General features: G+C 35.7%; 2 protein-coding genes across 2 annotated transcripts; both read left to right on the top strand.

The window, feature by feature from the left end:
- The first annotated feature begins 6106 nt into the window (after positions 1–6106).
- Positions 6107–10497, top strand: LOC146889801 (olfactory receptor 6C74-like). The gene is made up of 2 exons (XM_087902121.1): positions 6107–6132; positions 9546–10497. The coding sequence occupies exons 1-2, from the start codon at positions 6107–6109 to the stop codon at positions 10495–10497; spliced, it is 978 nt and encodes a 325-aa protein (XP_087758247.1).
- Positions 10498–24790: 14293 nt separating this feature from the next.
- LOC148117752 (olfactory receptor 6C70-like) lies at positions 24791–25747 on the top strand. Its single transcript, XM_087901929.1, has one exon. It carries the CDS (start codon positions 24791–24793, stop codon positions 25745–25747), a length of 957 nt encoding a protein of 318 aa, XP_087758055.1.
- Positions 25748–27537: the final 1790 nt, after the last annotated feature.

Raw genomic sequence — 27537 nt, 5'->3', positions numbered from 1 at the left:
CTTTTTTTGATTTCTGCTTTTTATTATTTGATAAGAGAAGAAAAATCTCTCTTTAATCTTTTGTTTAAGATATGACTTTTTATGAAATTCGGAGGCCTTAAATACACCTCTAATCAATATTCAATAAATTTCTATATTATCTTGTGCTAGAGGACCTGGCAGACCCGCATGGATTCTGATGTGTGTTTGGTATATGGGACTGAGCCTATTCCTGATTATACATGAATAATGAAGTCAAGTCTGTATCATCTGTTAGGAATCCAACTGTTTCAATATGAAAACATGACACGTCTTTCTGCATATTGTGAATCAGTAACTATATTAACAGTTTCCTTAAAATCCCTTGGTACCATGAGAATAGATTATAATTATGCCTTTTGGACAGAAGTATCAGGGCTTTGTTCCACCTTACTTAAATCTTCTGATTTGAAACCTCCATTTCCTGATTTATTTGCATCAGTGTAGACTGTATGGGCTCCAATTATTGGTGTGTCCTGTACCATGTGGGGAAGGATCCAAGTAGTTCTCTTTGTAAGATTAATTCTATTACTTTTGGGATAATTTCTATTAATCTCTCCTACAAAATAACACAAACTCTTTGCCAAGATTCATTGTCTTCCCATAACTTTTTAATTTAATCTGTAGTAGAAGGCACTATAGTCTTTGCTGGGTTTATTCCTGCTAGTAGATGAATTCTCAGTTTTTCTTTTATAATTAATTCAGAGACTTTTTCCACATAAGTTTTTATTTTTTACTTGGTGTATATGATAAAAAGATCTATTCAAAGATAATATCTTCCCATTGCATTAAAATTCCTATGGGGAAAATTGTGAAAGACAATATGATTAGAATGTAATTAAGATTTGGATTCACCCTATCCATATGTGCCTCCTGTAATTTTTCTTCAATGACAATCAATTCCTTTTTGGCATCAGCTCTTAATTTTCTGGGACTATTTAAGTCTTTGTCATCTGTCATCATCTAAGGTTTTGTTTAAATAAACTATTAGAGCAGGTGTTATTCCAACAGCTGGTTGTAGACTGAAAATGTCTCCTAACAACCTTTGAAAGTCATTAAGAGTTTGCAATCAGTCTCTCCCAATCTGTGCCTATACACATATGTTCACACACACACACACACACACACACACACACACACACACACACAGCTCAAGATCTAATGGCATTCATCCAGTGACCTACTTCATGCATCAGGAACCTATCTTCTAATGTTTACAAAACCTCCCTCAAAGGATCACCATATGGGTACCCTCAGCTCTAATACATAAGCCTATGAAAAATAGTTTATTTTCAAGCCATAACAGTTGTGAAAATGAAAATAAATAATGTAGTCACTGACTGTAGGTTAGCAATTTCTTATAGAGGGAAATGGAGTCCTTCTGTATAACATAAACATCGCACTCTTCACTATTTAGCAAATGTTTGAAAGTACATATACACATGAACATCTGTACATAAATTAGAAGATGTTTGGTTCATTAAGTATCTAAATATGTACTCAATAAATATGTTCTTCAAGAAGTGGAATGATAGACATGTGTGATGGATCCAAATATTAGAATCATCAGTAAAATAAGGTGGACAGGGATAGAAGACACATAGATTTGCAACTCTGGCATTAATGCACAATACTTGACAATAATTCTGTAATTGCACCCACAAACAACACACACACACACACACACACATACACACACACACAATCCTTATGAAATTCTTGAAAGATGAGCCCTACATATTAATAGCTAATGTAGAGTGCTTTATTTGAGGTGAATTATATAATTCGATAGCATTTAATAGAAATTATGTATCTGTTGCCTTTTCAGACACAAAATTAAAAATTCATTTTAGGTACGTAATTTGAATTAGGTCATACAGATTATTGATTGGCAAAGTCAAAACTTAACTCAAGAAATAATACAAAGCATACATACAATCTTTAATCTTACTTTGATTTTAATGTGATTATTAGTGAATCATGGATACATATTTACATAGAAGAGATGTTTTTATTGATGTAATGGTTAACATGAAGACGTACGATGTCTTTAAATAAAAGTTTAAACCTATCTCCTAATGTTCCTCCTCTTTTATGTACTGATAACTTGTAACTATAATGGTTATGTTTTGTTCATGTAACAAATCAAATACATTACTTTAAGATTAAAATATTAATAATTAAAATTTTTTGTTTACTAACAAAATAAAAAAGATACAAAAGCATAGATGAGTTTTAAATACATATTCATTTAAAAATGGGAGGTTTTCTCTGAGATTCCATCTTATGCCTACAAGAATGGCCAAGATCAAAAACACTGGTGACAAGTTATGCTGGAGAAGATAAGGGGTAAAAGGAGCATTCCCCCATTGGTGAGAGTGCAAACTTGTACAGCCATTTTGGAAATCATTATGGTGATTTCTCAGAAAATCAGGAAACAACCTACTTCAAGACCCAGCAATACCACTTTTGAGAATATACCCAAAGGATGCTCAATCATGCCACAAAGACATGTGCCAAGCTTTGTTCATAGTAGCATTATTTGTCATAATCAGAACTTTAAAACAACCTAAATTCCCCTTGATCAAAGAATGGATAAGAAAAATGTGGTATATTTACATAATGGAGCACTACACAGCAGAAAAAAATAATGACATCTTGAAATTTGCAGACAAATGGATGGATCTAGAAAACATCTTATTGAGGGAGGTAACCTAGACTCAGAAAGAGAAATATAATATGTACTTACTCATAGTGGATTTTAGACATAAATCAAAGAAAAACCAGCCTACAATTCACAATCCCAGAGAACCTAGACAACAATGAGGACCCTAAGAGAGACATACATGGATCTAATCTACATGGGAAGTAGAAAAAGACAAGATCTCCTGGTTAAATTGGAAGCATGGGGATTATGAGAGAAGAGAGAAGGTGATGGGGAAGAAAAGAGGGGAGCCAAAAAAAATAATGTGCCAAAGTTGAGACCCTCACAGGGACCACTGGAATCCATTTAAATCCAGAATGCAAAAGCAAGGTTTACTCTGAATGCAAAGTCCAAGACAGGCTGGGAGCACAACTATCACACATGATGCAGCACAGTAGGGAGAGCCCTTGTTCCCAATTGGGACTGACATATATAGGCAAAACCCACAGGCTGGGTTTTGGTCAAGGGAGCTGGTCTCACATAGCAGAAGATGTGAATTATCTCTAGCACGCCCCCCCTCCCCAAAGCGGTCGCTTCTGCTGTTCCCTGGTAGACCACAGCACTAGGTGTTAACAGGTGGCCCACCTTTAGGAACATTTTGTGGTTTATGCTTGAATTCAGTGTCCTAATTAGATAACCTGCTTTCAACTAACTCTTGATGTCGAAAGTTTTATTTTTTCATGTCCTTACAATAATATAACTCAATAAAAAACAATAAAATAAAAAAGAAAAAGATAACATTTTCATCCTATCAACAACAAAAAAATGGGAGGCTTAAAATGAGACAGCCTTTATGGTTCCATCCCTTGAAGTTTCAGAAAAAGGAAATAAATAAATACACACACACACACAAATCTGTCACTATCAATATTTTGGTGAATGATTGTACACAGTTCTGTAACTGGAAATTTATTTGAATGATGTATTCAGCTCTCCATAGTATCTGCAGATTGACAATTTTTATCATACAATAACCTCCCCCTCACTCACCTTTTTGGATACATGAACAACATGAGAGGCCAATGAACACAACTGTAGGGTGTTCCTCAAGTCATCTTCCTCGATAGTAGTCAAGAGAAAACCAAGTGGGAGGCCACCAAAAAATCTTTTAAAATGTAAGATTCTATCATGATCTTCCAGAGAATGATGCATTCCTTGACCTAAATGAAAACTGAGGTCAATCTGGTCCACATTCCCCTCAGGTAGAAACCTGACCACAAAGGATCTGGCAGCGCTTGAGCTTGTCCTCTGATATGCCTGTGTCAAAACCTTAGTTCCTCAATGCAACAGTGTTGGAAGGTGAGACTTGGAAATGGGTTTGGATCATTGAAGTGAATTGATTCATTTTTCCCCAGAGTGGGTTACCTATATCATTTATTCCCTTTAAGCTAAGCTCTTTTACTTCTTCTTTCTGTCACCACTTACAGGAGACTGAGGCTCTTATTATGCAACCACTAGATTTAGGTGGGGGCTCTCAACCTTCAGAAACACCAGATAAAACAAAAGCATTTGTTTTATAAATTACCTGGGTCACCAACCCAGCCACATAACCTTCAACCTACAGTCTATCCTGCCTTTGGGATGTGATAGGGTAAGAGAGTGTGGGAGTGGCTAGCCAATCACTGACCTAGCCTAAATTCCATGACAGGAGAGTAAAACCTTCCCTGACGATGCCTGAAGCACAAGGACCCACAGGCTGGATGACCCAAGACCTATGGTGGAACCAAACAGGACTGAGGAATGTCAATCTAAAGATGCCCAAAAATATTCTCTAATAGTCATAGATTGGTGCCTAACCCAGTTGTCATCCAAGCGGTTTCATCCAGCAATTAATGAAAACTGATGCAGACCCACAGCCAAACACTAGGTGGAACTCTGACCATTCTGGAAAAGAGGGGGAGAAAGGATAGTAGGAGACAGAGGGGTCAAGGACACCTTAGAAAACCCACAGAATCAACCAACCTGAGCTCAGAGAGGCTCACAGAGACTGAACCAATAACCAGGGAGCCTGCATGGCACTGATCTAGGCACTCTACATATATGTTACAGTTCTGGGGCTTGGTCCTTTTGTGGGACTCCTAACAGTGGGAGTAGGGGCTGTTTCTGACACTTTTACAGGCTTTTGGGATACTACACCTCATGCTGGGTCATCTTGATCAACCTTAATACATGGGGGGATGCTTAGTCTTACTGCGTCTTGATATGCTACATTTTATTGATATCCAGGAGAGACCTGTCCTTTCCCGAACACAAATGGAGGAGGAGTGGATTGGAGATTGAGAACAGAGGGGGTTGGAAAAGAAACAAAGAGGAGAGGAGGGAGGGAAAACTGTGGCCTAGATGTAAAAAAAATAAATGAAATAAAGTACTTTATCTTGGATAAAGCTACCTAAGGGAGCCCAATTTTACTGAAGTTTCATAATAATAATGCTTTCTGTTTGGTTGTCTTCTTAAATTCCTGAACAATTATTAGACTAATGTGCATTGGAATCTCTAGAGACATAGTTTATAGCAGTCTTTGAAAGAATATTTTTAAACACATTTGCGGGGGGGGGGGGGATGTCCGGGGAAGACAATTGGATAGCATAAAATGTGGAATAACCTTGGGAAATGTTGATGTGAATCTCAAAATCTCATGAGAATTTTCATCCTCTGTTGACACTTTCATTGAGGCAATAAGATCAGGAAAACCCCCAAATAGTATGATTCATTTTGCGGCAATGTGGGCAATAAGTAGGAAATGATTTAATACATAAGTAACTACAATGAGATAAGGGGACCCTACACTCCAGTCAATATGAAATAAATTAGATAATGAAATCATTTATAAGAGGTCCTTCACAGTGAGAAAAAGAAGCCAAAAATTGTGGTTTAGAGTCAGATGCATTCAGAGAACACAATAGTGCCTTTGTTCAGATCAGCGCTATGGTAGGACAGCTAAATATGAACACTCAGATCTCTTTGTCCAAGTACAACTGTGCCTGCATTCTTTTAAGGTATTGTTCTCATATTTCAAGTAAATGTCTGTATTTTGAAGATTTTTGACAAACTGATACTGGATTCAAATAGATGAAAGTAACTAATATTGGATAAATTTAAATATAACAATGCCTGCTATGTCTATTGTGATATATTTTGTTTCTTTTTTTAAGCTTCAACATATTTTTATTCATCTTTTTTATATTTTTACTTCAGGAAAAGAAGATGAAGCAGACCATGGAATAACTTGACAATTGAAAATTCTTTTTATTTTTATATTAATTTGACACTCAAAATTGCTAATACAATTAAATGAAGTTTCATTCATGGGTTCAATTCCTAGTGTAAACTTTTTGTGTATCCAGGATTAATAAGTGCATGTAATTGTTGAAGTTGGACAAAAGTATGATCTTAAGTGTTGAATTTCTAATGTTTGTGTCTTAGCTGCATGGATTCTTATCATTGCTGTCATGAGATGATTTGTGTAAATTCGGGAACATTGTAAGAGATATCATCACAGTTATATGAATATGAAAGAAATATTCTACAAATAACATATCCTTTCTCTTGTTTTTATTGACATCATAGGTACACAACAACAACAGACTCTGCTCCTTATTCTGAAGGATGATGTGAGTGAGCTCCCATCCTGCCCCTCCTCAGGATACTTCCTCTTCTTGGAGTTTCTCCTTAAGCTTACACCTATCACAAAATCTAGATTAATTTTCTTTGAAACAACTCTTGATAGTATTGGAAAGTAGCTTAATTTAACCTAGAATAAGTATCTTTAGTATTTATATTAGTATTAAAATATTTTATTAGTTAATATAATGCATATTTTGAAGACAGTGAATGATCACTTTGAAAGCTTAAGACAGAAAGTATTGTCAGATAGTGTTCTGACAATCATGAAAATTTAACTTTTTTATGTGTTTGATGGTGAAGATTCCCTAGTTTTCTCTAGAGATATCATTACTTTTAATTCTTATCTTTAGTATGCTAGCTGTGCAAAAACCAAGCAAATTTGTTTCTTTTTTGGAAGAGTTAAATTTTATTTTTTAAAATAAAATATAAAAAAAATATGAAAAAAACTAACACACTGGAATTGGACAAAACAAACAGAAAGAAAAAAAGCACAAGAGAAAACACAAGAAACAGAGACCACTTGTTTGAAAACTCAGGAATCTCGTCAAAACACCAAAGTGGAAGCCATAATATGTATGCAGACCCATGCAGGCCGTGTGCTAGCTGCTTTAGTCTCTGAGTTCTTATGAGATTTGCTCATGTTGATTTAGAAGACCTTGTTCTCCTGATGTCCTCCCTCCACTCTGACTCTTACAATCTTACTGTCTCCTCTTCTTCGAGGTTCTGCTCTCTCTGTCAGGGGTGATTTGATGGAGATTATCACATGTAGGGCTGAGCGTCCCAAGGTATCTCATTGCATAATGTATGACTGTGAGTCTCTGTGTTTGTTCCCATCTGCAGCATGAAGAGTCTTCCCTGATGATGGTTGAACAAGGTACTGATCTGCTTCCCTGGCCTGAGCCACTATTTTGTTACTTAACACCCTTTCCAAATATACATAGTAATATTGCTAATAATACACTCTCTCCCTGGGATCCACCAGACTCAGAGCCTTATACATACTCTGAAGGACTTACTGCAACACTGAGAATGTTCTCAGCTCCTGCATCTCTTTACCTGAAGCATAGCCAGGAATTTTATGTCTTATTTTAGGGAATCACATGCTTCCTAAAACTTGTGTTAAGGTACTCATGATGTATTATAGTTTTGAAACTCAGCTCTTGCTTTGCAGACCACACGGATCCCAAAGACTGAGGTTTTCAATCTTTGAAAGGCAAATATAGCATCTACTCACTCTTAAGTGGATACTAGCTTAAAGTAAAGTATAACTTTGCTACAATTCCCAGACACAAAGAGATCAGGTAATAAGGAAGGTTCATGGAGAGTTGCTTGGACCTCCCTGGAAAGAGGAATAAAAGAGACTTTTATGGATGGAATAAGGGTGGGTGGAGATGGGAACATGAGTGATAATGTGGAGAGGGGACACCTGGAAAGGGGTGGCATTTCAGGGACATGTAAAAGCCTGATGCAAGGGAACCTTCCAGAATGCCACTAGAATGACCCCAGCCAAGACTTCTGGCAATAGCATTTAATAGCTTTAATTTGCCATCTGTTATAACCAGATTGGTGCCTAGCTCAACTGTCATCAATGTGTCTTCCAGCCACAGATGGAAAAAGATGCAGATCCACAGCCAAACATTAGGCTGTGTTCAGGGAATCCCGCAGAAGGGAGGGAGAAAGAATGGTAGGAGACAGAGAGGTCATGGACACCTAAGAAAATCCACACACTCAACTGACACTAGCTGATAGGGGGTCACAGAGACTGAACTGATAACCAGGGAGCCCACATGAGATTAACACTCTAGCCTAGGCACTCTGCATGCATGTTACAGTTCTGTGGCTTGGCCTTCCTTTGGGATTCCTAACAGTGGGAGCAGGGGCAGTCTCTGACTTTTTTCTGGCTGTTGAGACCCTACTCCTCATACTGGGTCACCTTGTCCAACCTTAATATATGGGGGAGTGCTTAGTCTTACTGCAACTTGTTATGCTGTATTTTATTGATATCCAGGAGGGATCTGTCTTTTCCTGAACAGTAAAGGATGAGGAGTGGACTGGGAGTTGGGAACAGAGGCAGTTGCAGAAAAGACTGAGAATTAAGGGGAAGGGAAACTGTGGCCTGGATGTAAAATAAATATTTTTTCAAAAAAGAACTAATAATAGGTGGATAAAAATTTTCATACAGAACAGTTCCTCTCACCCAACAATTTAGAGTCACTAACATTTTTCTTTTTCAAGCCCATGATCCATCTCTAAAGATCTTTATCTCACTAGATTTCCAGAAAGATATGTCTTGATACCCCTGTCTCTAAATCCGTATTTCTAAGTTTGCATTTTTGGTGTTTTGCTACACTAATATTAATTTATTTTTATTGCGCTGTTAATATTATAACCCCAGAAAACAACCACTATAGTTTACTATTAATACTAGTTTTATAAGACTATTCCCACTGACTTGGTATTGAAGTACAAAGTACACAGAATATAGGATAACAACAGAAATTAAAGCAATTGAAATATTAATAAGACTGTAAAGGAAAGCATTGCCAAGACTTCATTTAAACTTATGATAAAGAACACAGTCATGGAAGCAGTGATAGGGTTGATATCCTTCAACCTGATTAGTTGAGGTAATTGATGATAGTCTTATATGAGATAATGAAGATGGCATGTGAATGTGCTTGTTCCTGTGTTTGCATGCGTGTACATGCATGCGTGTTGGGGCGGGGCTGGGACAGGGAGGGGGGGAGATAAAAATACACACTGCTGTGCTTCAGGGAAATTTGGATTTGTATGCAAACTTTTTAAAATTTTGCTCAAGCAAACCTCTTTAATTGAAAGAAAGGTAATACCATATCAAATTTGAGAGATATAAGAAAGCAAGAAAAAATTATTTTCAGTTCCTTTAATTTCTCCTTATGCATTCATATAAAAGAGATGAATGAATAGCACCAGTATATAAGTTATTCACAAGTAGAATTATAAATTAATATCTTTGTTTTCTGTCCAGATGCCATGAAGCTATAAGCTACTATTTTCCTGGCACAGCTCTCTTTAGATCATTGATGAGTACTGTGTTGCTGTCTGAACCCTTGTCTTCTCAACGACAAGGGTACTTCAGTCTGACCTATCACTAGCATACTTCTGGAGTGATAACCTCCCTCCATGCATCTCTCTCTTGTCCACTTAGACCAGCTAACAGCCATAGGACCACAATGAAGAACCACACAAAGGTGACATTTTTCATCCTAGCAGGTTTGACTGATGACCCGCAGTGGAAAGTTGTCTTATTCGTCTTCCTGCTTCTTACCTATCTGCTCAGCATCACTGGCAATCTGATCATCATCACACTCACCCTGGTGGATGCTCACCTGAAGACTCCCATGTATTTTTTCCTACGAAACTTTTCCTTCTTAGAGATTTCCTACACTAGTGCATGCATCCCCAAATTGCTTGCTACTATGGCAACTGGGAACAAAACCATATCTTATGGTGATTGTTTAACTCAACTGTTTTTTGCTTTCCTATTTGGAGCATCAGAATTTTACTTGCTGGCAGCCATGTCCTATGACCGCTACATGGCCATCTGCAAGCCCCTGCACTATATGACCATCATGAACAATAAAGTCTGTATGCAGTTGGTCCTCAGTTGTTGGATTGCTGGCTTCCTTGTCATCTTTCCACCACTCCTGTTAGGCTTGAATCTTGACTTCTGTGCTTCCAACATTATTGATCATTTCTACTGTGACACCACTCCTCTCCTGCAGCTTTCCTGCACAGACACACAGCTCCTGGAGACGATGGGCTTTGTCTCGGCTTTGGTGACACTCTTACTCACACTGGTAATGGTGATAATTTCCTACACCTACATTGCCATGACGATTCTAAAAATCCCTTCAACCAGCCAGAGGAAGAAGGCTTTCTCTACGTGTTCTTCTCACATGATTGTGATATCCCTCTCATATGGCAGCTGCATCTTCATGTATGTTAAACCTTCAGTCAAGCAGAGAGTATCTATTTCCAAGGGAATTTCTGTGCTCAACACCTCAGTGGCTCCACTTCTGAATCCTTTTATCTACACCTTGAGGAATCAGCAAGTGAAAAGGGCATTCGTTAATACAATACACAGGATTGCATCTTTCTCAAAGAAATGATTATTAAGTCATTGCCTGGGAGACCAGACCCTTGCAGCATAGGGCTGAAATGCATGTACAGAGTTGGCACATATTATGATTTTTTTTATTTGAGGGGGTTAAGTGAAAAGGACACTTCCACACTCTCTTGATCCTTCCTTCTTTATTCTTCTTATGTGTTCTGATTCTGTGTTCTGTAATTTCTTTTCTTATCTCTATCCAGAAATGTCTTTGCTGCCTCTCTTGATGTTTTTCTTCTTACTCTTTTGATGTTTTTATTCTAAGTCTCTCATTGTTTTGTTTTCTTTATAACTCTTTCTAACTCCATTCTTTCCCACACATCTTATTTACCCTAGCTAAATCTTTCAGGCAATATAAAAACAAAAAAGTGATTGTAGTCTATCTTTCAAGTGAATGATTACAATCAATACAAGTAAAAACATCATGTTTTCCATATCCCTTAACATGATGACATATTTTATGTATTAACGGGTTAAAAATAAATTATCCCACACACCCACATATATTTGCACCCAAGCAACTTGTTGCAGATGAACAGTATAAGCCAGCAAGTTATTCTTTTACTGGTAGACTGAATTTTGCAGTTACACAGCAAGACAAATCACTTTATTACGTATCTTGAAAGACAATCTTATCAGGAATGTTAAAGAAATCACAAATCTAAACTTTTGTATATGAAAGGCTATCAGTAAGCTCTGTTTTAAATCTTTAGGGTGTACAACTGCTCATCAATAGTTTATATATATATATATATATATATATATATATATATATATATATATATATATATATATCAGGGTATTGAGGGAAGAAATGGGTATAAGGGATTAATCATCATCCTTGATCAACAATCAGTCTTCGAAGGAAAGTATGTCAGTTAGTAATAGTTGTGCTGCTTTGTTTATTTGATTTTTTACCTCAAAGCTATTGTCAAAACATTTCAATCGAACCTGAGGTCATTCAGGAGAAAAATCCCTGCCAGACAAATGAACTTCAATTCCCACCTGTTGCTCCTCTGACAGCCACCAACACTATACTATTTCATTCTATGAAGGAAATTGCATGTATTTTACCTTTCTTTCTTTCTTTCCTTTCTTTCTTTCTTTCTTTCTTTCTTTCTTTTTCTTTCTCTCTCTCTCTCTCTCTCTCTCTCTCTCTCTCTCTTTCTTTCTTTCTTTCTCTTTTTGGTCTTTCAAGACAGGGTTTCTCTGTGACTTTGGAGCCTGTCCTGGAACTAGCTCTTGTAGACCAGGCTAGACTCGAACTCACAGAGATCAGCCTGCCTCTGCCTCCCAAGTGCTAGGATTAAAGGCATGCACCACCACATCCCAGCCTTACCAATTTTTAATATGGTATTTTACTTAGAAAAACTAAGAGAGCATTATACCAGTTTTTATCCATCACGTTTGATACTCAGGGAAAAGACAAAAGGATTCAGAATATCTAAAACTTTCCATGGAAAGTCGTCATTTATTTTCTTCATAGTTGAAGTTGCATTTATCTTTTACAAGTAGAGTTTTTCATTTTAAGAGGAAATATGTTAATTACACTTGTTTATCTCTAAACAGCAATGGAATGCAATATATTGTTTGTATTCTGAAACCGTCTAAAGTCTCTTTGTTTGATGTAGGATACTCTTTAAGTTGGAAAGTATTTTTGAATGATTACTGAATACAAACAATACTTAGGCAGCTATTGGTTTGTCAAGGGTGCAGCTTATATTTCTGGAAGGTATAATCTCATAGCAAACTCCCAATTTCTCTTGTTCTTAAAATCTTTTTTGCCTTCTCTTCTGTAACAAATCTTGAGTCTCTGGTGCATTAGTTCTGCTATAAATGTATCCACTGGAAGTGGGCTCCACAGCTCCCCACTTTCACCCACTATAATGGTACTTTCTTATTGAAAAGATACATTTCCTTAATAAAGAATGAGACTACACCTACCTGTGGTTATAAAGACAGATATTTAGAAGTCTTCCCAACATGACTACCTGAACATGACCTGAATAAGAGAAACACCAGGATGTATGCTCAGATCTAAAGGGGAAAGTGCAGGATGCTTCAACACTAAACAAAGAACTACAGGCAACTAAGAAATGCTGAGGTCTGTAGAAATAGTCTTCCACAAAAACGCACACCAATTGGTTAGCAAATCCCGAGTGACCAACACTGAAACAAAATACATTGTGTGTGTGTGTGTGTGTGTGTGTGTGTGTGTGTGTGTGTGTAAATGAGAAGGGTATATTTATTACTTTATAGGAATATATGTATGTGTATATAATATGTATGTGTCTATATGTATTTGTACATATGTATATGAATATATAAAGAACTAGAGGCCATAGCTTTGAAAGAGAGTAAGGGAGGTATATGGGAAGATATGTATGGAAAGGGAAAATGATGATATAGTTTTTTTAAAAAAATTAAATGTAGAAACAAAAAAGGCTTGTTGCTGACTTTTGGGAGGACAGTGAGTATGTGAGAAAATCCACGAATGCCGTGGGGGCTAGATTTTTCTATCTGAGGGGTAAATAAAGAGACACACTGTTTCTGCTGATAATGTAAGTAAAAAGGAATAAGCACACACTTTCCTGATGGTAATATTCTCCTTTACTTTAACTTAGTGTCTTTCTTGGCAGTCTCTCATCACATACAAACATTTCTGTCACACCAAGATACATATTTTAATACTCAATTTCACATGACTACACATCTTCCCTTTACACACATTTCTCCTCCACATCTCTCATCTACACAACTTCATTTTCCTCGCCTCCACAGTTACAAATCTCCACACAGCAACAGCTCTGGATCTCATTTACATATCCTCTCAGCCTGCAGCACTTGAGACCACTCCTAGATGCAGCTACTCTAAGTAGCAGCGGCTCCTACACACACAGCTCTCTCTCACACACACAAACTCACACACACACTTCTCCATCACTCATTCATTCTCAAATCACCTCACTCATTCATCCTCTACTCACCTCACTCATTCATCCTCTCATATTCTCTCATGCTTCTGCTTCTACTCACTTTTCTATCTCCCACACCAGCCTTCTCTCAACACTGCTGCTTCTCCCTTGTCACAGACAAACTCTAGACAATTATATGCTGTTTTTCAGGGCACTACCCAAACTCTAAACATAATTTAAGCCACATAGTTTCTCTCGGGCTAGGAATGTCACAATGATTCATGCATGTCGCGCTATGTTGTGAAGGTACTCAGATAGAAAATGACATTGGAAATCAAGACTTAACAATAACAAGTAGTTAGCTGGACCTTGAATCTGAGACTGGGTCTACATGCAGACTAAAGTTGTTTCAAGTTTTGGCATTGAATCAACAAAACTACATCTGGAGAATGACCTTCTATATTATTTCTAGGTCCAACCAGCCTGCTTTGAATCTGCTGAGGTCTTGGCTAAATGTGTAAAAGACTGTTTTGGTAGCTGGGAAATCTATGTCAGTCTGAGTTATGAAGAATATCCTAGTGTTTCTATTAATCAATATTACATAACTTAAGCAGAATCATCCCTGTAGATCATCCACAGTTATATGTGTGCCCAACAGATAGAATATATACATGCGACAACACACAAGCTGTAGGAATATAAGCAAAGCTGTTATTACGGAAGAAATGAAGTTCTTAGTGGAGAAATGAAGAGACTCATGAGAGAAATTACAGTCAGGAGAGTGGTCCCACGACTGTGCTAGATGGAGTTCCCCACCTGGGAATCATGCATCTAATGGGTCTACCTGTTAAACACTAATTGTCACCTGCTGTATACTCTCACAGCAGCTCTCTACAAATGTCAACTCAACGCATTTATTATACAACGCATACATTATAATGAAAATAGAATTGTAACATTCACGCCTTTCCCTTTCTTCCCTCCAAACCCTCCCATTTCTCTTCCCACTCTCAAGTTCATAGTCTCTTTTTATTTTATTGTTATTGTACATAAATAGATATATGATATGTGAACAAGTACATAACAACAACCCGCCAAAATTATTTATCTATTGTGTATATCTGAACTATGTATAATGTACATTTACAGAATGGTACATAGAAACATCCATGTATGTTGATAAACATTCTTCCAGTGAAACCAAGGCATTTTAAGAATTAAATCTCCTTTTTACTAAGAATTTTATTGAAGACTTGAAATTAAATTCTGTATCCTAATCAGAATGTTTTAAAGTTAAGAATAATAAGCAGTATTTTCAAGGCTATTTCATTTTATTAACTCTTTTAGAAATATATTTGGCTTCTGGACATTTTTCTATATGTTATTTTTAAATCTGTGACTCTTTTATGCAGTAAAATATTTTCAATTTGAGAAAACGTGAAATATTTATATATTTTACACGCATTATATATATCCAGATTTGTAGCAATCAAAACACCAACGTCTTAAGAATAACACCAAATCTCTCAAGAGAATGTTTCATTGTCATGTATTAGTGACGATCCATTTAGTTAACATACATTCTTCCAACTAAAGAGCTTTGTTAGCTATTATAGAGTTATTCAACTGAAATAGGTTTTGGCAGCATAAGCCTTTACTATGCCCCCTATGCACACAGATCAAATACCACTTTTCTTAAAAGTGTTGTCTTTCCAAACTAGTCAGCTAACCTTTTATAGTACTCTACCCTCAAGTTTTACATTTCACCACTGTTCCACCATCCCAGAACAGTCATGCTGAATTTACATGTTAGTTCACAAAATTAATAATTTTAAATCTGTTTTTTTTGCAAAAATGAATTCTAGTAGATAATTCCCATTGTAATTATGTAAAACACATCTATTTAGTTCACTCGTCATATTGATCTTCTAGAACAAGAGTATCTAGGTTTGAAGGGGTTATGTTTTGCTATAAAAAATACAATGTCATAATACTGATGCTTTTTCTAGAGATATGCCACTTGGTTAGAATGCTGACACAACTGCCATCCCTGCACCTGAGATGCTAAGGCACATTTACCTCACAAGGCTGAGGTGAGGCATTATAGGAAGATCCTATCTGCAAATAAAAAAGAAATTATTTCTTTTAGAATTAAAAGGTAAGATAAGATTTTTCTTGGTATAAAATTTTATCTGTAAACATCTCAATGGAAATATAGCGTCAATATTTTTTGCTATATAAAATAATAACTCTGCAATGTCTTAAATTTTATATTCTATTTATTTGTGGCGTGTGTGTGTGTGTGTGTGTGTGTGTGTGTGTGTGTGTTCAACAGTGTCCAACAATAAAGACCAGGGTATGACCTATGGCAGTTGGTTTCCTCCTTCTACTACAAGGTTCTTAAGGGTCAAACTCTGGTTGTCAGGCTTTGCAGCAGTTACCTGCATTCACTGAGCCATCCACAGCCTGCAAAACAATCACTTTAAAGTTATCTCCTGTTAACATTAGCCCACGCTTAGGCTCATTAGGAAGTGTCTATCAATTCAAGGAAATAAGGAATCTGAAGTCTTTTTAAAACTATCTGTTTCATTTTATATTTTGTATAGATGTATATGCTTGTATATGGACATTTATCTGCAAATAATTTAATACCTTTAACATTTTAATAGGTCAAATAACAATTCTATTATATTTTAAATTTCTGTGACATTATTGCATATTTTATTTATTTATTGAGGAGGTTTCCATGCAGTCAGATGTATAGAGACCAGAGTCTAACATCAGGATGTCTGTCCTTGATGACTTGACCTAAACTTTGAGATATAATCTCTTATTGAACCTGTTTTTGCTTGTCCAGCTGACAAGTGAGTTAGATCATAGAAACAGCATCCCTAGGGTACAGATACAGTATATTCAGATTTTACATGTGTTTGGGGACTCCAAACTCATGTTCTGAGGTTTAAACAGCAAGCACTTTACCCAATGTGCCAACTCCAGTCCCCAAAGTGATTATTTTTAATGTAATGAACATTATGGTACTTTATATCATTATGTTTGAAAAAATGAAATTTTTGGAGGGAAATCGTGCTATAATAGTCCTTGATGGTCTAGTAATCACTGTATCACCTAGATCCACCTCATAGTTTTGGCAGCCCTCCTGCTTCAACATCTTAAGTAGAGCTTTTACTTTCGATATAAGGTCTCACTATGTAAATAATCTGAATTGAACTTGTCATCTTCCTAACTCATCTCTCATTTAAGTCACAATCTAAGTCTAAACTTGTTTTAATTCAATGATAAATATGAAAAGCATACTGGTGTTTTTAAGTTGCTTTCCATGTTTTTAAATTATTCTTTCTTCTCCTTGGGGATGACGTCCCCTTAGATTTCCTTGAGAGAGGCCTTGGTACTGTTAAATAATTGAAGATTGGTATTAGCTAGCTTCCAGCAGATAATTTCAGCAAAAACAATTTTTATGAAGTTGTGTGTGATTTGATTAGGTGGACATATATGTATGATCACATAAGTATTCCGGTGTTTTAAATTGCTATAAAGATTCTTGTTATTTAAGGCATGAGCTGAGATGCTCAGAGATGTGACTGCAAATAAATATCATTTTGATTGAAAAATTCACATCTTAATAGGCTGCTTTTAATTAACCTGAAAGATTCTTTTGTGTTAATTTTCTTCTTCACAAAATTAAATATAATTTTCACTGAGTATATTTGCCTTTAAGTGTGGTAGTTCATATCCTCAAGAAAAGATGATGGATGCTAACATGTTCTTTAATGGTAAGTGAAATAGTAACTTAGTTTCCTTTGATACATTTAAGAATAATTTACTCGTAACAAAGAAATAAAAAGACAACATGAAACTTGGAGGGAGAATGTGATACTGATAGGCAGTGATGAGCAAATATGTTCAATACACATTGTAAATGCATGAAATTTCCAAAGAATAGAACATACTATTTAAAATTTTAAAGAATAATTATATATAAAATGAAACTTACACAAAATAGAAATGATCCAGTCATAAAACTTTTTTCTTTTTCATTTCATAAAACATTAATAATTTCTCACCTATGTTACAGCTCATGAAATGAAGGGTTTTAAGTCTATTTCGTGGACTTGTATATGAATTTTTAGTTTTGCATTTTAACCCAGAAACCGCACTAGAGAACTACGGAGAAAATTGGGGTACTCCTGTTGGCTAATTAAAGTTGACAGTGTTAAAAGTCATTCAAACATGAAAGGTTAGGAGTTTTTTTTTCCAAGAATATCAAATATATATGCCTTAATTATATTACTAAAAATGCAAGGGGATAGTCCTTTGGAAATGTTGGTTGTGATCAATGTATTTTGAGCAAGCATAACTTATTGATAATTTCTAACTGCCAAATTCAGTTGTTGAAAAACAAATATCAGCTTCTCAGATTTGAAAATAACTGGATGCCCACAGTTGATTACAGAAATGCTGAATGTGTTTTACGGAGAAAGAATATTCGCAAAGAGAAAAATATCAAGTCAAGGAATGAGGTAATGAACTAAATCATTCTTTACAACTCTGTTTTGGATGGATCTTCCCTGTAATTTCTATAAGTCACAAGTAGGCTTCTGGTCTATCACTCTTGTAATTTATTTGACCTTATTCTGGGAATTTCCCCGAGCCGTAGGTGTCAGAGTTATGTTGAAGTCGGGCAGTGGTGGTGCACACCTTTAATCCCAGCACTCTGGAGACAGAGACAGGTGGATCTCTGTCTCTGTCTTCGAGGCCAGCCTAGTCTACAGAGCAAATCGCAGGACAGGCTCCAAAGCTACACAGAGAAACTCCATCTTGAAAAACAAAAACAAAAACAAAACAAACAAAAACCACCAGCTACGCTGTAGATGTATCCATTGTTGTAGATGTATCCACTGGGATCTGAACACTCCATGATCAGTTCTCTGTATTTTGACCTGTAGCGGTTTTCTGTTATGGTCTCTATGCACTACAAAGAGACGTTTCTTTGATGATGTGTGGAAGTTACATTTACCTGTGGGTTTAAGGACAACATTTACAATGCAGTTAGTGAGCCTACTGGGGTAGGCTCTCCTCAAAGGTCCACTATAGGACCTCACACTATTCCTGAGTCACTGGCTGGGTTTCCAGTTTCAGGCATGATTTCCTTCTTCTTAAGTAGACTTTAAGACCAATTATAGAGCTGTTGGTTACTCCGAAGATAAGAAAGGCACTATTATCTCTTTAGTATTCTATTGCAGGGCTCCTCATTGTTGTGGTTCATAGGCCTCAAAGGGTAGGAGAACTGCTTGCTTTCGCCCCTACTTGGTAGTTTTCAAACTGGAGGGAGGGGGGAGGAACTTGAACTTCCCACAGGGCAGGAAACCCTGACTACTCTTAGGGATGGAGAGGGAGGAGGAGAGGGAGTGGGGGAAGTGGGAGGGTGTTGGGAGGAGGGGCGAAAATAGAAACTTTTATAATTTAATAAACTTTAAAAAAAACATAATCAAAGGAAAGGGGACAATGAATTTTAGAGAAGTAAGGGATGTAAATGGAAAGGGATGGAGGGAAGAAACTGAAGGGGACAACAATGTAATTATATTTTAATTAAAACTTTAAAACATAAGAAAAATGTTCTGATTCTGCAATGCAACAACAAAAAATTCCTAAAACATAAAAACATTTGCTAGACAAAACATAATGAAAGATCAGTAATATAACTAAGTATTTTAGTTTCCAGAAGTCAAAGTATTATATTTTTAATTTCCCTTATTTGGGTTCTGTTCAAGTTTACATGTAAATAATTTGTCAATTATACAAATTAATAACTTAAAGGCTTAATAGGGATAGGCTAAAAATTAGACAGACTTTTTTTGCTGAAAGTACAGCTGAATAAATCGTCAGTAAACTCGCGGCTGTTTCTTTCTAGTATGAAAATATGAGGGCAATCAAACAAGATTTGTTTCATCTGTTCTTGGGTAAAATATTTCTAAGGTTGACTGGACTTATATCAATAATATAATCAAAGTGTGGATTGATAATTTCATCTTTAAGTGTTATCATTTTGTAGACATTTGCAGGTATCATAGGCACATGAAATTTTCAGACATTTTGAAAAGATTTACAATTTATTAAGTCCTTTGAAATTCTGCACCTGAAATACTATTGGATATTTTTTATTAGTTGTGTATTTATGATGTCTTTGACTTAAACTATATTACCTAAGTAATAAAATTATTTTTTAAACCATTTAAAGAATTGCTTAGCATTAAATATTATGAGTATATTTTATCTTTTACCTAAAGTCATGACATTTAACCTATACATAACATTCAGGTGTTTGTTTTTGTTTTCTGAAACAGATAATTTTATACAATCAATTGAGAAAATATTTTCTATCAAGGTATACATTCAGACTTCTCAACTCTCCTGTTTTGTTTCCTCTTATATATGGCAAAAATTAATAAATTTTTGTCTACCAGTTATCAAAAATAAGTATTTATAAAAGAATATTTATTTATTCTTTTTATATTAAAACTTTTTTATTGATTTTTATTGAGCTTTACATTTTTCTCTGCTCCCCTCCCTGCCTCTACCCTCCCCACTTCAAGCCTCCCTCAAGGTCCCCATGATCCCAATTTACTCAGGGGATCTTGTCTTTTTCTACTTCCCATGTAAATTAGATCTATGTATGTCTCTTTTAGGGTCCTCATTGTTGTCTAAGTTCTTTAGAGTTGTAATTTGTAGGCTGGTTTTCTTTGTTTTACGTTTAAAAACCACCTATGAGTGAGTATATGTGACAATTGTCTTTCTGTGTCTGGGTTGCATCACTCAAAATAATGTTATCTAGCTACAATCATTTTCCTGCAAAATTCGAGATGTTGCTATTTTTTCTGCTGTGTAGTACTCCATTATGTAAAAGTATGACATTTTTCTTATCCATTCTTCAGTTGAGGGGAATTTAGGTTGTTGCCAGGTTCTAGCTATGACAAACAATGCTGCTATGAACATAGTTGAGCAGATGTCCTTGTGGCATGATTGAGCATCTTTTGGATATATATCAAAAGGGGTATTACTGGATCTTGAGGAAGGTTGTTTCCTAATTTTATGATAAATCACCACACTGACATCCAAAGGAGCTGTACCAGCTTGCATTCCCATCAGCAATGCAGAAGTGTTCCCTTTACCCAACAACCTCTCCAACATAAGTTGTCATCAGTGTTTTTGATCTTAGCCATTCTTACAGGTATAAGATGGAACCTCAGAGTTGTTTTGATTTGTATTTCTCTGATGACTAAGAATGTTGAACATTTTCTTAAGTGCCTTTCAGTAATTTTAGATTATTCTGTTGCGAATTCTCTGTTTAAGTCTGTACTCCATTTTTTTATAGGATTATTTGTTCTTTTGATGACCAATTTCTTGAGTTCTTTGTATATTTTGGAGATCAGCCCTCTGTCTAATGTGGGGTTAGTGAAGATCTTTTCCCATTCTAAACTCAACAACTGATATATGGAATCTCATGAAACTGAAAAGCTTTAGTATATGTAAAGACAATGTCATTTGTAGGCCAACATACAGAATGAAAAAAGATTTTTACAAACCATATATCTGATAGAAGGATATATCCAAATACGTAAAGAACTCTGAAAATACATGTCTTGAAAACAACTTAATTTTAAAAATGGGGTACAGATATAGCAAGAGAATTCTGAAAAAGGATTCAAATTCCTGAGAAACACTAGAAGAAATATTCAACATCCTTAGCCATTAGGAAAATGCAAAACAAAACATCTTATATCCTTCAAAATGTTCAAGACCAATGAATAATGAACCAATGAATAAATGACAGTTTATGTTGACTGGAATATGGAGTAAGGGGAGCACTCACCCATTGTTGGTGGGAGTGTAAACTTGCATAATCACTATGAAAATCAGTGTGGCATTTCCTCATAAAGCTGAGAATAGATCTATACCAAGAGTCAGCTATACCACCCTTGGTAAATTCACCCTCCTACAGAGAAACTTGATCAACCATAGCTTTAGTAATAATAGCGAGAAATAATCTAGATTCTCCTCACAGATGAATAAAAAAAGAAAATGTGGTATATTTACACAACGGAATAACACCCAACTGTTAAAAAATTAAATTTACAGGTAAATTGGTAGAAATAGAAAAATTATCCTGATTTGGTAACCCAAAAAGACAAATATGGTATATATTTACTTATGTGTGGATATTAGCTCTTAAGTCAATGATAACTAGACTACAATCTTTAAAAACCACAAAGATAAGCATAGAGTAAGGAATGAGAAGGTACGCAGATGGCTCTTACTAAAGAAGGGAAATAAAATAAGTTGTTATGGATGGATTGGGAAGGGTTAAACAGAATGATCAAGTGGAGAGGGGGAGGAGAGAAGGGGAAGAGGAAGGGAATAAAGGAAAGGCAGCTAAAATTAAGGGCCATTTGAGGGTAGTATGAAAACTTAATAAAGTAGAAATTTTCTAAAATATATACACATATGAAGGCAAAGTAAATGATATCACCAAATAATGAGGGAGACAGATCCCCAGTTGGCTATTTCTTGTTACCAAAGGAAGCTTCAAGCACCAGGACTGTATACATCTAATTGAGATGTTGGCCCATGGGGTTCCATGGGAACCCCTTAACAACCCAGGCTGTTGCCAAACTATAGATTATTCTCCACAAGCTGATGACAAGTTCCCACTGCTGAAGACAACATCTACACAACCCACTGAATGTGGGGAAGTTGAGATGGCACCGATATAAAGTCTTCACTCATATGTGCTATGCTATGGTAAAGGAAGGAACTTTGTATTCCACTATAGGAAAAAGATGAACAACAACTCAGTCACAGTCCTTTATTTACAATGGTATCCTGCCTGTAAGCTATGCTAGTGCAATGGTGGCACAAACTGGTGGGTATAACCAGCCAAGATCTGATTTGACTTATTGTTGACTTTGCAAGATAGAACCCTTATGCAACACTACTTGTTTGAACAAAAACCTGAGACTATACAGCCCAGGGAGCATTGATAAAGTCGAGTACTATTGTTCAAAGAATGTTAACAATAAAATTATTCGTAATAACATTCTACTATAGTCATAGGTCAGTGCCTTGTTTAGCCATCATCAAAGAAAATTTTCCTACAGCAAATGGAAACAAATAATGTCAAACACAGTGAGATATTATCCAGAGAATAACAGAATAGTTTTAGTACACACACACACACACACACACACACACACACGGAATCCTTATGATTTTAATTTTTTAAATATTGACCTTCACAGTCTCTTATTTCTAAGATAGTCTTCTTAAAACAATATTTTCCTCAACATTATCAGAAGTTTTACTTTTTCATTGTTTTTTCTCTAATAATATATACTTTAAAAGTATTAGTAATTAAATTTCATTGCATTATTTATTATTATTATTATTATTATCATTGTATTGGCTAAAGAATATATTGTTATTGTTTTAAATCAAATTCAGCAGATGTGTTTATATGATAGAGTAACTACAGAGTCTATAGAATTTCAAAACTGACTTGTGTAAACTTAATAACATAAAAAACCATTTCATTGTTAATATTATGCCTAAATTTAAAAATTGAAATAAATTCCATGAACATTTAACTACATGTTATGGATCAGTAAACTCTAACACTGTTTTGGTAGTATCTGTTAATGATAGTGTGTTTTTAAACAAAGATGCTACAGACATAATTTCAGTTTCTTTTCATTGATCTTAAAATGCACTTAGCATACTCACTGAAACCGCATCTTTTCAGAACTTTCTACATTCTGAATGCTACAAGTCTGTAAAGTGTAACATTTACTTAATAATAAAACTGTGGGGGGGCTGGAGAGATGGCTCAGAGGTTAAGAGCACTGACTGTTCTTCCAGAGGTCCTGAGTTCAATTCCCAGCAACCACATTGTGGCTCACAACCATCTGTAATGGGGTCTGGTGCCCTCTTCTGGCCTGCAGGCATACACACAGACAGAATATTGTATACATAATAAATAAATAAATATTCTAAAAATAAATAAATAAAACTGTGGTATTTCTGTTCCCTTTCAAACTAGAGCCATTAAGAACCCCCACCACACCTGTGTCTACTAGTTCTTTTGTGTTTTTTTTATTGTAACTAGACGCTGTAGCTCTCTGTGCTCATTTCATTTGACCTTTGTAGATGAAATTAAAACTGCTTTACATACTTTATAAGATGAAAACTGAGATAAGTTAATTTTCCCAGACTATAGAACTATTAATGATAGAATAAAGATTTCAAGAGATCTCTGATATCAATTTTAAAATTCTAATAAGCATGTTATATTAACAGTATAATGCTTATTATGTTCTTATTTTTCATTTGGTAGTATTCAGACCAGATTCATTTGCTGTTGCTTTTTCACCATTGGCAGTGGGACACACTGAGAACATAGAGTTGCAAATGCAAAATACTATCTGAATGTTGTAGTCTCATTCAGGTAGGACATACTTTTTATACCAACTCATCTTTATTAATAGTCACTTATTGGATGATAAGTAGTTGCTGAAGATACCAGGATATAAAGGGCATAATGAGATATTACCAATGTATTTTTCAGTCTTACAATGTTACAGGATGAAAATAGTTTTCAAACCACGGACCTCTTCACAAGAAGAGGCAATGTATTTTCTGTGCCCTGTTTTATTTCTATGATTTTGATTGCAAATGACAAAATTCTGATGTTTAAAACATTTATTTTATATTTTGCATTTTGGATAAATTGGGTTATAATTATTTAATCAGCTCTTTCAATTTTTATATTGAACTATTATTTACTTTCCCATTTAAACTTAAATATCTTGATTATATTTCTCTATGATATTGTCTGTAATTGACAGAAACGCTATGAGAGGTAACAAGACTTACACTTTAGAATGAAATTTAAAACTTACTAGTTAAACTTAGATTTAGATTTATTACACTGTCATAATTACACGTAGGTAAAATAAGTAATCTTATACTTAATATGAATTGTCATTGATTCCCATCACAAAGCTTTTTACTAATTTAAAAGATCATCCATAATTAGTTACAATTAACTCAAAGTACATATTAAAAGAGTATAAAAATTAAGCTTTTACAGGTTGCTCAAATTAATTTCCATTAGTTAGTTGAAGTCTCTATTACCTTTAACCACTTACTGGAGAATCGTTGACATGTAGTTACTGTCATATCTCCAATATTCAGGAATATTACATTTGAAAGGGCTGTGTTTAGAAAAATGTATTCTGTAATTTATTGTTTATTGGATACATACCTACCCACTTGGGATTTTACATCTTTTTTTTTTGTAGAACTTGAATGAGATCACAAAGAGAAATGAAGAACCATACAAGACAAATAGAGTTTACCCTTCTTGGACTAACAAATAATTCTCAGTTACAGATTGTAATTTTTTTGTGTCTTTTGCTAAATTATTTACTGAGTATGCTAGGAAACTTAACTATCATTGCCCTCACTCTGCTAGATCCCCACCTCAAGACACCAATGTATTTTTTCCTCCGTAATTTTTCTTTATTGGAAGTTTTGTTCACAACTACCTGCATTCCTAGATTCTTAATCACCATTGTAACCAAGGAAAAGACAATTTCCTATAATGGTTGTATATGTCAATTGTTCTTTTACATATTCTTGGGGGCCACAGAGTTTTTCCTCTTGGCTACCATGTCCTATGACCGCTATATTGCCATCTGCAAACCTTTGCACTATACATCCATCATGAGCCACAAAGTTTGCTATCAGTTTGTCCTGGGTTCATGGATAACTGGATTTTTAGTAATTTTCCCACCACTGATTATTGGCCTTGACTTGGATTTTTGTGGATCAAATGTCATTGACCATTTCCTTTGTGATGTTTCTCCTGTCCTACAACTTTCTTGTTCAGACACACGTGTTCTAGAACTAACTTCCTTTGTCTTAGCTCTCATGACACTCATTGTCACGTTAGCAGTAGTAATCCTTTCTTATGCTCACATTGTCAAGACGATTATCAAATTCCCTTCAGCTCAGCAAAAGAAAAAGGCCTTTTCCACTTGTTCATCTCACATGCTTGTTGTTTCCCTCACTTATGGGAGTTGCATATTTATCTACATAAAGCCATCAGCAAATGAAAGAGTTGCTTTGAGCAAAGGAATAGCTGTACTCAACACTTCAGTTGCCCCTTTGTTGAACCCATTCATTTATACTCTGAGGAATAAGCAAGTGAAACAAGCCTTTGCAGCAGTACTTAGAAGAATATTTTCTGCTTCAGAAAGGTAATAACGTTTAATTAAATGATAAACCTAAAGCATAAAAGGAACTTGAAGCAGAAAACAAATTTCAGTTTTTATTTTAATAATGAATACCTAGAATTTAATTACTTGTGCAATTTTAACTTGTCCAAGGTTAGAAATTAATCCATCATGTGCCTTTTTACTGTAATTCTCTCTTATTCATTATGAAAGCTTTTTATGCTAAAAATATAAAATCCAAAATTGCTTTGATTTATAAGCATATATTAATTCATTAAATACAATTAAATGACTATTATTTAAAGAAATGGACTTTATCCTACTTGACAGTTTTATTCTTTTTTTTTTGAAAGTAATTTTATTAAATTATAAAAAGTTTCCATTTACGCCCCTCCTCCCAACGCCCTCCCACTCCCCCCTCCCTCTTCTCCTCCCTCTTTGTCCCCAAGGGCAGTCAGGGTCTCCTGCCCTGTGGGAAGTCCAAGTTCCTCCCCCCCTCCCTCCAGGTTCAGGAAGGTGAGCATCCAAACAGACTGGATCCCAAAAATCCAGTATATGCAGAGGAAACCAGTCCCAGTGTCATTGTCAATGGCTTCTCAGAAAGACTGCAGGCCAGCCACATTCAGAAAATCCGGCCACATTCAGAGAATCTGGTTGGATCACATGCTCGTTCAGTCACGGTCCATCTGGCCTTGGTAAACTCTCATTAGATCCGACCCCTTGTATCAGTGGGTGATAGTATCCCTCGCAGTCCTTCGTCATTTTCTTCCTCCTTCTGCTCCTCATTTGGATCTTGGAGGGGCTCAGTTCGGTGCTGCAACACGGGCCTCCATCTGTATCGCCATCCAATGCCAGATGAAGGATCTATGGTGATAAGCAAAATATTCATCAGTATGGTCACGGGCCTAGGCCGGTTCAGGCACCCCCTCCTCTGTCCAGAGAACAATCTGGGGATCTCTCCTTGGACCTGGGATCCCATATATAATCAAGTTTCCTGTAAACTCTAATATGACTCCCTTAGTTGAAATATATTCTTCCCTGATCCCACATTCATCCTTCCTCCCTTCCCCCCATCCCGGTCAACCGAGCTTTCTCCATTCCTCCCCTACTCCCTTCTCTCTAACCCTCTCCCTTTCCAACAACCCTCTGATAATTGTAAGGTTAAATCCTCTGATAATTGTAATTTTATAATTATTGTACATGCTAAAAGTGATCTAAGGTAGCCTACTCCTTAAAAATAATTGTATGGGTTAGTTTATGAGGTGATATTTTTAAACAAAAAGCACTGTTTCCTGTTATCTGAATCATGTAGTTCAATTACTTGGTATTTTATTATTTGTATCAGATAAAGTTTAAATTTGCATAGAAAATAAAATATTATTTAGTAAATAGATAATTGACTCACTTGGTCTTTTTTTAGGTTTGATATTATTGCTGAAAGCAGTTCTTTGGCAATGAAGACTGTAAGCCTGGTTTACAAATGAATGTCATGAATCTCACAATCACGAAGATCACACAGCTGTTCATGATTCAGACTGTTCTAGCTGCTTGCCACACCTTGCCTCAGTGTGGTGTGGGCAGCTCTAGAGGATAAGGTTTACCTCACTGACATGAAAACTGCTGTGATGTCCAAGGCTAGAGGAGAGGTTGCATAGTCTCCTGGCCACCAAGACTAATGCTATGTTGGACTGTACCAAAGACTAATAGCCACAAAACCTGTGTCATCCCTAGAAGAGAAATAGTGCTCTAGTTCAATAAGAGATGGCTATCGTGATGGTCCAAGCCCAAGTAAATTTTTCTCTGTGAGCTTCAGGGTTC

The sequence above is a fragment of the Myodes glareolus genome, chromosome 26 (assembly GCF_982192425.1).
Source record: "Myodes glareolus chromosome 26, mMyoGla1.1, whole genome shotgun sequence".
NCBI classification, from domain to species: Eukaryota; Metazoa; Chordata; class Mammalia; order Rodentia; family Cricetidae; genus Myodes; species Myodes glareolus.
This window is presented reverse-complemented; position numbering and strand designations above follow the sequence as displayed.

Excerpts from the sequence above, each read along its gene's own strand:
- LOC148117752 (XM_087901929.1), top strand. The coding sequence starts at position 24,791 with ATGAGATCACAAAGAGAAATGAAGAACCATACAAGACAAATAGAGTTT.
- LOC146889801 (XM_087902121.1), top strand. The coding sequence starts at position 6,107 with ATGATCTTAAGTGTTGAATTTCTAAT. Across the intron at positions 6,133-9,545 it reads TTAAGTGTTGAATTTCTAAT|CCATAGGACCACAATGAAGA; the intron begins GTTTGTGTCTTA and ends ACCAGCTAACAG.